This window comes from Catharus ustulatus, chromosome 3, assembly GCF_009819885.2.
Source record: "Catharus ustulatus isolate bCatUst1 chromosome 3, bCatUst1.pri.v2, whole genome shotgun sequence".
NCBI lineage: Eukaryota > Metazoa > Chordata > Aves > Passeriformes > Turdidae > Catharus > Catharus ustulatus.
The window spans coordinates 87,687,400-87,701,195 of NC_046223.1; the positions used below are offsets into that span (position 1 = coordinate 87,687,400).

The window sequence follows — 13,796 nt, forward strand, 5'->3', positions numbered from 1 at the left end:
AGCATTGATTTCTATTTATCATTGCGCCTTGCTAATAGAGGGCCAGATCTGTCAAGTTTTCAACTCTCCTCTCAATGGGTAACTTGGAAATTTATGCACACAGTCCTGAGAGAAATGTACCTAGCAGTATGCAATAGATGTTGAGACTCCATAAAGCTTTTGCTGCAGTAACTTTTGATAATGAACTCTCTCTCTAGCATTTCAACAGGAACACAGTTTCTGAGGAAAACACATTAGGCTAACATAAAACTGCCTACCAAACCTGTCTGAAATTTGTGTAGCTTGAAGCATTAGGCTTGTTCCTTGTCTTGGCTCCATAGCTAACTGCACCTGCCTTTTGTATCCTGTTATCTTCTTCTTAGAAAAAGAAGTAGTTTTTCCTAAGTCAACTAGACCAACTTGATTTTTCTCCAATCACCATCTTACCCTCAAGAAGGCTAAAACATTCTATCCTTGATTAAGGCTTTATATTCCCTTAGCTGACTTGATCTTTATGAAGCTGAGTACTCAGCTGAACTCTACCATTCTCATTATCTGAAGACTGGGTATAGCAAATTTTCAACAAGAGTTTATGACTGTCTCATTGCATGATCAGAAAGTTAAAAAAATATTTTGGTCTTCACAGGCCTATGAATTGTACTCAAAAAATGGAAAAGAATTTACCAACATGAATAAGCATATCCTAAATAAAATACTGAAAATTTAAGTGTACAATTTAGTACAATTTTCAGTAAAATATATTTTCTTGTCAGTGACTGTCTGTAATGTAGGGGGAAAAAAGCCAAACTGAACTCTCTCTCGCAGAATATATTCACAACTTTCCACATATCACAGACTGCATAAGACCATATATCCTCTTTTAAGGAGGTCAATTCATGTAGGAGACAAAAGCCAAAAAAAAAACCAGCTAGTGCATGAATTGTCAGGTTGCCTGTAGAGGAGAGAACGTGTAGGTTTGCACAGAATATTCAGACTGAGCGTGTAGAGTTTCACTTGAAACAAGACTAAATATAGGTTTCTAAATGCTGCTGTACGATTTCCTACTGTAGATGATGAAAATCTATTGTAGGATTCAAATGCCTCAACACTGGTATTTATTTCCATCTTCAATGCCCTAAGATGTCCAAAATATGAGTGTGGAGCTGTAAGGTAGGACGTGAGTGTTACCCTCACTGGGGCAGCTGCTCGGAGCTACTGTAAAACTCTGCAGTACCTTATAGGACACTTGATGACTTGGGGTCTATCTGGCTAAACAGGAGCCACATCTGAGAAAGATTCAGAGCTGATTTAGTCTAGTTCAGAGCAAGCTGAAGCACTCTGGGGCACACTGATCTTACCCCAAGTATTATGAAAGCACACACCCAGCTCACATTTAATGTAGAGGTTCTCATCGGGAACTGATTCCTGCTCAGTCTGGCTGGTAAATGTATTTACTTCATCTCCTTTGGACACTTCACCAGTCTCCTCTTTAATAGTCCACACAAGCGACCAAGAGGTAAGCTCATCTAACATGAGCAATAGGCTCTACTAAAAACTCACTGGTTGATTAGGAAAACATCAGGTGTATGCAGTGAAGGGGTATAACCTGCAACCCAGGACATTCACAAGAGTATGTTTACATCTATGCTGAAAGCTTAGGGGGCAAAAAAAAACCCCAAAAAACAAACATGAAGTAAATGGAATCTTCCTTAATTCCCTTGTTGCTTTTTCTGCTGCTTTAAACTTACATGGGCAAGAAGTTGCCTCTGTGGTCTCTTAACCCATCTCAAATGCAGTGAGATGAGTCCCTGAAAAGAAGATTTCTTTACAGCTAAAAGAACTGATCCAAATAATCCAAAGGGGTAAAGCTGTCAGGCTGACAAAGGTCTTAAGAGCATTTTGCTAATGAACTTTCAACTGCCCTCTCTCTGTTTGTAGAAGTCATTTGGTCAGAGAAAAAAAAGTAGAAAGAAAGATTAACTTTGTTGATGCACGCACAGGTATGAGCTTTGATCACTTACCATATGTCGCAGAGAAAAAGTTACATTACCAGTATTAAAATCCCAGCAACATACAAAAATTTCCTCCAGCCATGACAACACAGCCATCATCCTCATGCTCATCTATTTATACAGAGTTCCAGCAACATCTGCTCATCTCTATGATTAATCTGCATTTCTCAGTAATACTCAACTTTTTAGAATGCAATATCCCAAATAACTTTCCAAAACTCACCACGACAAAGGGTCTTAATACAGGAGCCTGTTTTTTATGGACAAGTTAATAACAGATATAATAGATTATTGAGAAATTAACATTTAATTCCAAAGACTCTGTAAACCTGTTGCATGCAAGTTAGTTGACAGGTGTTTTAGCTGGAATACTGAAATTGCACAGTACCTGATTAAACTTCAGCCTAAATAACACACAGCTTTTTGGAAACCTCAATCTGGATTTAACAAATTATTAGGTTTTATCTGCTCTTTAAGGAAATTCAGATTACATTTTGTCCAGATTTTCACTTAATCTCTGACCAGTCATTAAACAAGTGGTAACAGATACTTAATATCATTTTATAATCACAGTTCTGGAGAGAGATTTATAGGAAGGCTGATTTGCAGATAGGTCGTTATATTAAAGGAACTTGAAAAAACTCACAAAATATTACAGAAACTTTTTCTATAAATTTCCTTGCTTGAAATATACACTTCTATCTTCAATTATGCTTAATAAAATCATGTAGCTCAGGTATATGTATAACAAACAGCCTGAAGTCCTTTCTAATTGCAGCACTGGAGATGTATAGACAGAAGTATCCGTCCCTTAAGTAAAATTACAAAATGCTCCAGAATGCAAAATAAATAAAAACATAGATGGAAGTATCTTTTATCTAGGACATTACATGGCTAAAAATACACTGAATTTTAATCCTGGATGAGGATTAAGGTTATTTATGATAAAAAACGAAACAGCAAGAGAGCACAGATTACATTTAGCCCTCATAATTACTTTGTTCTCTTGAAATTTTTTCACCTACCTGTTGATTTCTCATAATGCATAATAGGTCAAAAATCTTATGAAATCTCTCTTTGCAATAAGATCTCTTTTTGGATAAAATACCTCTGGTTTTGTGGTGCCGGAATAGCCCAGGAATTCAGTTTACTAAATTTAGCTCTATTTAGCATTCCTGTGTTATTTGGTAAACTACTAAAACCAAGAAATTTTGCTTTGGCAGCGTAAATAGCTATGAGCATTTAAAATATTAGAAGTCCTTACCTTAGTCCTAACCCCACATATCACATTAAAAATCCCATCACATAGAAAAATCTTACATGAATGAGAGCTACAATGATTCAAGCTGAAAGACACAAATTCCAAGAAGAAATAAAATGATCAAGTAAAGGTGCTGGGCTTAAGGGGCACACATTGGGCTTTTAAATCAGCCTGAGCTCAAATGAGTGCACTCTCACATTCCTGGGAGCTGGCAACTGTTTTTTGTATGACCATACAGAACAAATGTATTCAGAGGCTGAACAAGGGGATTTGGTTAATTTGCCAAAAGCTCAAGTCTTTATGAAAGGATGATGACGATTAGAAGATGTCTTTCATTTTATGGGATCATTTTACAAGAGGACTTTTCACAGTTACCACAGCTGGGCACAGTTTGAAATAAGGGACATGATGTTGGATTGATTGTCCTGTAGCAATAAAATATATCCAAGTATATCTAGAAAACAGGTCACTGCTGGAAAAACTGAAGATGCATTGCTCAGATAAAAACAAATCTCATCAGGTGCTGCCACAGGAGTACAAGTTATGACTGAGCTCTGCTTGGACATCAGCAGTCAGCTCTGCTGGTGCACCATATCCCCTCAGGCATCCCACAGAAGAACACACTTCAAGTCTCCTAAACACATCCCTGGACATCTGCATGTTTGCTACTCTGTTCTCCCTCTATGTTTTTGAGAGAGGCAAAAAAAAGAAAATTAAAAGTGTCTGCAGTCTCTAAAGCTAAGCTTTTATTGGAGTATCAATCAAAAGAGATATGAAGGTTTCTATGGGATGAATTAGATTAAATTTTAGATGGTGTGAAATATTTTCCTGGCTAGTATGTCTTTGTAAAGTGATCCCTTCTCTTTAGCCCTCCACAGCAAGGAGGGCTTCCAGACAATGTTTTTCTACACTTCTAGATTTATTTTTTTTTCGCATCACAACTGAAACTGCAAATGACAAAACACAAACCCACCTCCCTTGGCTTGCCAATAGATGGAACATTGTTATGTGGCTCTCCATCCAGAAACAGATGTGTTAATTCTGGATACATCTACCTGAAGCATTCAAGAAATAGCTCGAAATTATGACATTCAGGGTTCTGTCTGACAGATGCCTCCTTCATTGATAGGCCACCTCTCACATGAACAAATGCTGGGTGAGTATATTAAGCATCTGATTCTACACCAGTACACACGTTATATGTTTGACAACAATAATAATGGCATTTTTACTTAATTTCTGTCTTCAAAGCACTGCACACTACAAATTCCTTTCCAGTGATCAAACTTGCCATGCAGAAGCACATTGGAAAGGTGGGTTATATCCAGACTCACCCCACTCTCAGGCAGATGCACTCCCCAGGCTTCCCTGTTGTCCTCCACTAACCCTGCAGATCACTAGTTTCAGAGAGCTGTAAATCTACCCAACAAAATTAACTTATTCCCTAACATGCTGATATAATAAATACCTGCAGAAAAACTAGGCATATACAAATTAAATTAACCTATACCAATCACAGTCTCTGGATTAGTCACTTATTTATTCTAAACTTATGTTTTAATACTCCAAGGTGATTTCTTCATAAACTGAAGAAAGATAGTTTGCAGCACAACTTAGGCAGCTAAATATTACAGGACATCACATTTTTAAAATTTAATTTTTTAAGGCAATGAACATACTTTTTCTATATCTTCTTTATTAAGATAGTATATTTGCTTATTAGTTCTGTATTCCATAGCCAAAGAAAATAGTATGTTTATTATATGTGGTATTTAGTGGTTTAGAGATCTCTAATCTCGTCTATGATTTCTGCACTGCCAACAAGTAACAAATTATTCCATTACAGAAATGAAGATAACAGAAATATAATAAATACACAATCCCTTGCAAGGAAAGTTTTTGGCTTAATTTGAAATGCAATAGGGCAAACTGAATTCAGAAGTAACAATTGCAAATTCGATGTGGCAATGAAAATACCAGTGGAGTTTTGGATTTTAAGACACCATAAAGGCAATAGTCCAATAGTAATAGTAGTGAGCTTCAATTAGACTTGTTAGCAAGAGGTAACAATAAATTCAAAGTGATTCATAAAATTAATTAAAGGACTTGAAAAAATAGCACTTTGTGGAAAATTAACAAAATTAAATGTGCATAATACGCTGAAAGGATGCAAGAAAAATTCCAAATAGGTTTAGTGATCTCACAGGTGAAACTGCAGCTTGCAATCTACAGGTTTTGCAGGGATTTAAGGCTGAGTTTGCTTTCTACTGATTGTAACATTACTGGAAACATGCTGAAATAATGAAGAACTGAAGGACTCAGATTCCTGGAGTGACTGTGCTTTGAAAATTATCATCTACACAGACAAATCTGAACAGACAGCCTAACCCTAACTAATAGGGTTAGTAGCTAACCAAACCTATTCCCAAATATCTGGAAAAAGATATAAACCTGAAATATATATTGTATGATCCTTAAATATTTATGTAACTTACTATTTATGAGAATGTTAGCAATGATTCAGCAATAATGATTTTTTCATAGGAATAAAAGGTTCCTCTTACAATAAGAGCCCTCATTAAAGAAGAAATGCTCCATTCAAAATTAGGATTTTAATTGTACATATCACTATTATTACAGCTAACTACATTATTGATGGCACAACTGCAAGCAAAAGGTGATCAAATACTATTCATGTATTTCCAGTCTATCAAAATTAATAACCATAAGCAGTAATATGTAGAAAGAAAAATTTATTTCATGCATATAAAGATATAATTTTAGCAATTTTTTAATTGATTGATTTTTTTTTTCTCCTGATTTTATAAAATTGTATACATATTCTGACTAGTCAGAGATGATTAGTGCTGTGTCTGGTTTAAACTGTTCATTTTTTTTCCTTCTACCTTACACCAGATATGCATACATTTTCATATTAAATCTATAATGTCACATTTGTTCATTTTCAACACTGTATTCACTGGGTAGACAAGGATCAGAATCTACCATAAAGTTACAGTCCACAGATTCATAATCACATTAAGGTATATGAACACATCAAACAGAAGCCATGACTTCACTACTGTGTTGCACCACTGGCATTTTCTTTCATTACCCCCTTTCTTCTTAAGGTGCACTGCATTAAAAAAATCTCAGATTTCAACTGTTATAACAGCTTAATTTACTTGTCTTTTTAATATATATCTGCTGTTGAAACTAATTAACTAAAATTATCTTCCTTTACACTAGACCCTGAAACCCATCTCTTTACTTACAGATATTCAGGGCATGGATGAATCATATTTGACAAAAAGTGAATAAAAATATTTCTATATTATATTTTTTGAAACCAGTACTCATTAGAAAAGTGCAATAAAAGCAGGATACACAGTTTTTTTGAGAGAACTCTCCTGCTCTTCCTCCTCAGCTTTTATCATCAACTAAATTGGACCAAACAGAATGTGAGATTATGAGTTTTAAAATTATAAAAATACTACGCTGAAAGAAATGAAAAGCCTAAAGTTGATTTGGTAGCTTTGGTTTTTCTTTCTCTCTGAACGATGAGCTGAAAAAAATCATCATAGTGTTAGTGCAGTTTCTAAAGGATTTTGTAGAATTCTGAAATTCATTTGTCCAAAGCTGTAAATCATAGAATTATTTCCTAACTGAACTTAAGGAGATTTTGTGTAAGGCTATGAGTATAGCTACAATAAGCAAACAAATAACAAAAATCACATGAAACATCTCTGAGTTTTTCACTGCAGGTTAAAAGACACATGAATATGCCAAGCTGTGAGGACCAAGTTCCCTTAGGTAGCCCTGCCTGAGCAGGCAGGATTGGATCAGATGACCTCCAGAGGCACCCTCCAACCTCAATCCTTCTGAGATTCTGGGACTGCTATGGCATAATATCTCTTTTTGTCCAGATGAATGGGTGCATAAATGATAACTCCTCAGGTGATTTAAATACCTTGAATCATTAACAGATTTCAAAGGTCAAAAAACTGGCTTGCCCTGCACTTCCTGTATTAGGCTGTGGAGTAGGATGGATGTATATCGTATGTATGTATATTTACTTACAAAAAATCTATACAATATATGCTTATGCATACATATACTATATATATATATACACACACAGACATATGACATTAGACAAGAGGAGGTAGAATGCCTGAAATGCCTAATTGACCTTTGCAATCTTTTTTTTTTGTTGTTTTAATGCAATTTTTTGCAGTAAAAGGAATTATTACACTCAAAGGTACTGCTTTAAATTCAAAATAATTCCCATAGTCTCAAATCAGTTAAATTGAAACAACAATACTGAAAATACAATACTGAAAATACAATACTAAAAATAGGACAACATGGCAAGAAATAACACTAGAGTAGATTAAAAGTTTGGGGGTTCTAGGCCCCATTATACTACATGGAATTTCCAATAATTTTCATGTCAGGTATCCACAGATGTCTGTTACCCAGCTTGCATGACAACAGCAAGAACAGATATAAGAGATTCCTTTATCATATATACCTATTCCTATATCATATATGTACCTTTATCATAGGTTAAGAGAGAGGGTTGCAGTAGCAATTAATTTTCTTGGTCATGAAGTGTAGAATCACACGACAAGTCACAGTTTAAGAGTTTGGCAAACAGGTAAGCTAAATCTGGGTAAACCACAGAGCTTAATCAAGTGGTTACTGATTTAGTGATGATTTAAGGCTATGGTGGGAAAAAAAAACCCCTGCTGTCTAGTGACTCTTCTACAGTCCCATTATTAAATGAAGAAACGCTGATCTGGTCAACTTCACAGCACAAGCATCATCTGCCTACTTTTTTTTTTTTTTTAAATAATATAAGGAAGAACTGTTTTTGTGATCTGGACCCCATAAAAATTGTATTTCAAAGCAAACATGTTTCCTCAGGAAACCTGGTGAAGAGCAGCTAATTTTAGGGATTTCCTTAAAAATTGTATACAGTCACACTTGTTTGAAAGCAAACTAACTTCCAGAAGCAGAGTTATCCCTACCTTACTTGAAATAGAATTCCTCAGTTTCTTGCTGCCTTTTATTATTTTTTTCTGCCAGAAACAGTAGTTCTAAGGGGGCACTACTGAAAAGCAGTGCTTCTTTCATGATGCATATAAACCCCATATCTTTTGGGAAACAAATTATGTTGAATGCTACAGAGAGAAAATGTATCTGCCATCAATTTGCTATGTGGTAATTCTGTTGGACTTTTTTGCTTTGTTCTACAGCTGTGTTAGTGAAACCATACAGAAATTAGCCTTTTAATGGACAACTAGACCTAAGAGTTCTGTTCAAGAGATGTAAAAAAAAGTCCTGACAATCCAGACATTTTGTTCTGACAATATTACCAACTTCTGTTAAAGCATTTGTACACAGCTGAATTGAACGCCATGTGTACTCAAGTAGATAAGGCTTAAATTAGCAAGCCATTATGTAAGTAAATTTTAAGAATAATTTACATGAACTAAATTACAAACTCCCTGAAAAAAAACTTGAATTAAGGAAATGTTTCCAAGTTATCCTTCTTTCCACATATAAATCACTGATATTATACTAAAATGAAAACAATCTAAGAAAAAGTACTCTCTTCCGCACTGATTACCAACATTATTTTCTGCAACCACATACTACTAAGTTCAGTGAAATAAATTCTCATATATTTATAATGTATTTTACATCTGGATTTCCTACCAGTTGTCCTTTATGTATGTAAATAGAAAAAAGAAAAAGCACACAGCTCTATTCTGCAAAACACAGGAAAATTGTGACAAAATTTTCTTTTGTCATTTGCTTCCAATTTTTTCCATTTGAAATTTTATAAAAAATAGTAATCCTAATGAAACCTGTACAGTGGTAGACTGATTGCTATGGATAATGACATGGCATAATCTGGAACGTGGATTTTCCACCCAATTCTGTCAATGTCATAAAAATTTCACTTAGTTCAATACACCCACAGCACCTCACAAAATACTTGAGTTTTGATCAAAAGAAGCTACATTTGTACATTCATATTTGTACTGTAAAATGTATCTCCTTTCTATAGAAACATGTATTAGGTGATCACAAAGGAAATATGTATTTTTGCATTATCTAACCAAATATTGTCAATTGGAATGAGGAAAGAAAAAAAAGTTACATTTTCAGTCATTTTTCTGCTTTACAAGGTTGTGGTACCATGGCAGGGAAGAGCAGAGTGGCAGCCAGGCCATCAGGAGGACTGAGGTTGGGCCCTTCCTACCCCTTATCAAACCATGGACAGCAACTAATTGCTGACTTCTCCACTGCCCTAAAAACCAAAATATTTCATATCACAGGGGAGAGTGAATGGAATAGAGGGAAGTAACTTAAACCCACTACCATTTTGGCAATTAAAATCTTGGTATATGGAATATAACTAAAATTATTCAAAGTGAAAAGTGTAGGCCCACTATAAGAAACAGAGGGGCCAAAATAGAAATGTCAGCTTTCTCTAAAAAACAACAACAAAAAAAAGAAACCTACCTGAGTTGCTTTTGAAACGTTATCTCACATAAAACTGAACTAAACCCATTAAATGTGGTCTGTCTACAACTATATGAAAGCAGACCAAACTCAGGTGAGAGGTGCAAAGAGCTAACCAACACTCAAAAAACATGAAAGAACTTAAGAAACATATTTGGGTAGGAATTTTGACATATTAGAACAAGAATCATTGAAATTTATGCAATTCATTAGCCACTAGAATATGCCAGTTATTGCCAAATAGTTTTATAAGTGTAATGGATTAATTTCTTGATCAGCCTAGGATGCCTACCAACTCTCACTACAAGGTGTTTTGGGATGTCCTTCATGATTTTAAATGAGGAGAGAACATACTAATTTGTGCTACATATATTTGAAAAAATCCTTAAGAATACTTGGCACTTACTTGAAAAGGTCAAGAACAGCTTCAAAGCATTACATTTTTAAAATATTTAGCTACAATCAAGAGCTGCAAGGGACCTTAGGGACCTTATACATTGCCCTACAGCCACAAGCAACCACATCACATGAATCCTTTCCTAACCTCATTAAATTTAGCCTTTAAAGTTTTACTGGGCTCTTTTTCTTTCCAATAAGCCACATGAAATATATTCTCAAGGCTTTACTCTAATGCTTGTAAACATATTTTTTCAAGCCAGGAGTGTTTAGGCCCAAGTTATACACATTTGGTCTCATGTATTCAGTGTTCTCTATTCTTATTGTTTAAATTTCCTGCATTTCTACATATGAATTCCATACTTCCATGTATCAACTATAATTGCTTTAGTAGCTCTTAATCTCCCTAGCTTTCTCCCACATGAACAGCTCTCCATTTCCTGGATCATCCTCTGATTGACTTTCTTTGTGCCTATCACAATTTGTATTTCTCATAGATGAGTAATGCATGGGAAACAACTCCCCAAGAGAGGAGGTATCATTAATTCTCCAACTCTACAAGAAACACCTTGAATCTAGGATAACACTTTACTTTGGTAATTCACACTTCATCATCCTTTCCAAATGATGCACCCTAAATCTGAAGAAACTTGGTGCATGAGTTTTGTATTAATAGAATTTATTGTGGTAAAAATTCATGCGGACACTAAGGGATAAATATGTTTTAAATGCTTTTAGTGATATGAAACTTGCCCTATGTAATTATTCAGAAATGTTGAGCCACTCAAAATAATTTAGAAATAATATTTTTCTCATGTTAATCTATTTTAATTATACCAATTGTTGTTATAAAACATTTTATTTATAGCTATGTATTAATATTTTGAAATTATTTAATTTTATGTATTCCATTTACTTTTAGAGAAAGACACAGCTAAAGCAATGGTACTTTAAAGAAGTGTTCCCCATGTTTCTCACACATTGAGGACTTGTTACTGGATACTTTCCCTCTGGTCACCATTAACTTTTTAGGTGTTAAAGAGTTGAAGCTCTGCTTTATCGCACCATATAGAATTTATTTTCAAACATTACTATGAGAGCATTTTCTTGGCATGTGGAAGCCTGGAATTCAACATCTAAACTAACCTAAATCTTTAGGAAAACTTAAACTAAATGCAAATAATAAGGATGTATTTAATTGAATTTAGGACAAGCCAAACGAGTCAGACATGTCTTCAGAATACTTCTTTAGAGCAGCACTAATACTGACATATTAAAAACCTACTGCAGTATTCAAATGTGATAGAAATAATTTTCTCCAGGTATTGAACAGCACTAAATTTCAGGTTACAGGTACACTAGGGTTTAAATGGGGGCATAACACCATATCACAAGCACAATTCAACAAAGAACGCATCAAAAACCACACTAGCTAATTTCCACACTTAATCCTCCAATTAAAAAAATCGGGACTACCACCTTTTTCAGAACTGCCCCAGAAGAGGTGGTAAATGCATGTGCACTGTTCTGCTCAAGTACTGCCACCCCTGATGCCATGCACAGGGTGCAGAGATGAACAGGGAACTACCCTCACCTACTGGAGACTAGGCACAAGCAATACTGGTGAATATGCCTCTACTTGATCTCAGAAGTTCTGCAGATTTTTGAAATCATAACTATGCATTCAAAAAGGATTCACTGCACTTTGCTCACTATAGTTAGGTCCAGGTGCCTATTATCTATTATTCAAAATGCCAATCAAAAAGCTGATTTTACAAGAATTCCCTGAATTTGTGCTGCAGCCTGAAGTGAAACACAGCAAACCATGTAAAACAATGTAAAATTACAATTAAAAGACTAAATTAGATTTCCTGAAGCTGATGGAAAGACCTTGCATGCAAAAAGTCGAAACTGTAAACTAAGTATGTATTTATTAAACAAAATTTTGTTACACTTTACTGGCTCCCCTGTTTTTTGGGCAATAAATAATTCTCAGTTCTTAATTTCTTGTCATAATTTTGACAACAGTCTTGGGTTTCCTTGTTGAGATGTCTTTAAGGTCTATGTTCAGCTAAGGGATATATAGGGCCTGGGTGTCAGGATTCCTGTTTCTCCCCCCTCCCCTGTGGATGATTATGAAATTTCAGTTCAGTTTTTCACATTAATATGTATCCCAGTTAACTAACAACATTATAATAATAAATTATAAAAAGCATGGATTCTAACCACTTTGTCCTCCTTTGGGAAAGCATCCAAGGAAGCAGAATAAAAAGAGAAAAGAAAAAAAGAAGAGATAAAGAATAAAATAGGCAAATATTAATAGACAGATTTCAAAGAAGTGCAATGCTAGTAACTCTCTACAAATAGACAAAAACACAAAATTAAGAAAAAAAGGAGCTTTAAATTAAAAGATGATATTACTGCATATGTTGAAAACATCCTGATCCACAGAAGCATAATCAATTTAAGAAACAAAATTCAGATGACAAATGAAATTACACTCTTCCATTTCTGTGGCTTGAAATACTGGGTGGAAGATGGTTAAAATATATATTCAACTTTTTTTCTGAATAAAGTTATGCAGAATCATATGCACTGATTAATAGAAAAATGTAATACATCAAAGTAAACTGTATTTTCAGAGACTTGCTCTAATGACACCACCTACAGGTGATACAATGTCATGCATCTATTTTTACTAATATAATACATGCAAATTTTCATTCAATTCACCTATATAGTTTTCTTCAGAGTGTGAATTTAATTTAATGGACTCACAGGAATATCAAAACTATGGAAAACTTGTAAAATAACCATGAAATGTATCTTTTTGAGGGGATATTTTTTGTTTGCATGATATTTCAGAAGGCCTATTCAACTGATGTCCATCTTAAAGAAAGTGAAAAGGCCACAAACTAGTTCCCTTGTGGAAATTATTATCTGCTATAAAATCTGTGCTCTCTTTTAAGTGAATTTGTGTTGATACCAAGAGCACCCACAAATTTATACTACAAAAGCCTGGCATCTTAGTCATATGAGAAAGTTGCTTCATCTCATGACAGAAAACAGAACTATTCATGTAATAAAATGAGATGTGTAAAATGTTTTCCAGAACACCACAGTACTTGATGACTAGCCAAAAATAATCACTGGACAGCAGTATTCCAAATTTAGATCCTACTGCTCAAGACAAGAGAGTAGTCAGAGGCTTGGAAGGGACTGACTGACCAGAGGGTACTCTTGGATATCATTTGATTTTGTGGAAACCTATTGCAGCTAACTCAGGCAGATCACAGGGAGAACTCTTCAGTTCATCTGCCTGAAAGTAGGATGCCTAATGCAGACTAATCTGAAGTTTCATTCGTTAAATAAATTTTAAATAAATTGGCATAACACTTTCCCTGTACTCAGAAAAGTGGTTGGTTTTGGGTTTTTTAAAAAATTGACTGATTTAATGTAAAGGAAATTTATAAATGTTTATGAAAAGCTCTATGAAAACAAAAAATATAATCTTAAATAAGGATTCAATAGAAATTTATTAATGTGGAGTTGTACCTAAGTAAAAGGGTCATCTTTTATTCTATGAAAAACAAGTATATTTTCTACATTCC

The 13,796-nt window shown here is 34.6% G+C and overlaps 1 protein-coding gene across 28 annotated transcripts in view; it reads right to left on the bottom strand.

The window, feature by feature from the left end:
* RIMS1 (regulating synaptic membrane exocytosis 1) overlaps nt 1-13,796 on the bottom strand; it is a 310,442-nt gene that overhangs the window by 179,197 nt on the left and 117,449 nt on the right. For 24 of the 28 annotated variants that reach the window (XM_033054837.2, XM_033054832.2, XM_033054836.2 and 21 more), the window contains exon 3: nt 12,412-12,423. The exons of the other annotated variants lie outside the window; for them this stretch is intronic. In XM_033054837.2, the coding sequence (XP_032910728.1) occupies nt 12,412-12,423 (12 nt within the window). The remainder of the gene's footprint in view (nt 1-12,411; nt 12,424-13,796) is intronic. 28 annotated transcript variants of the gene reach the window in all.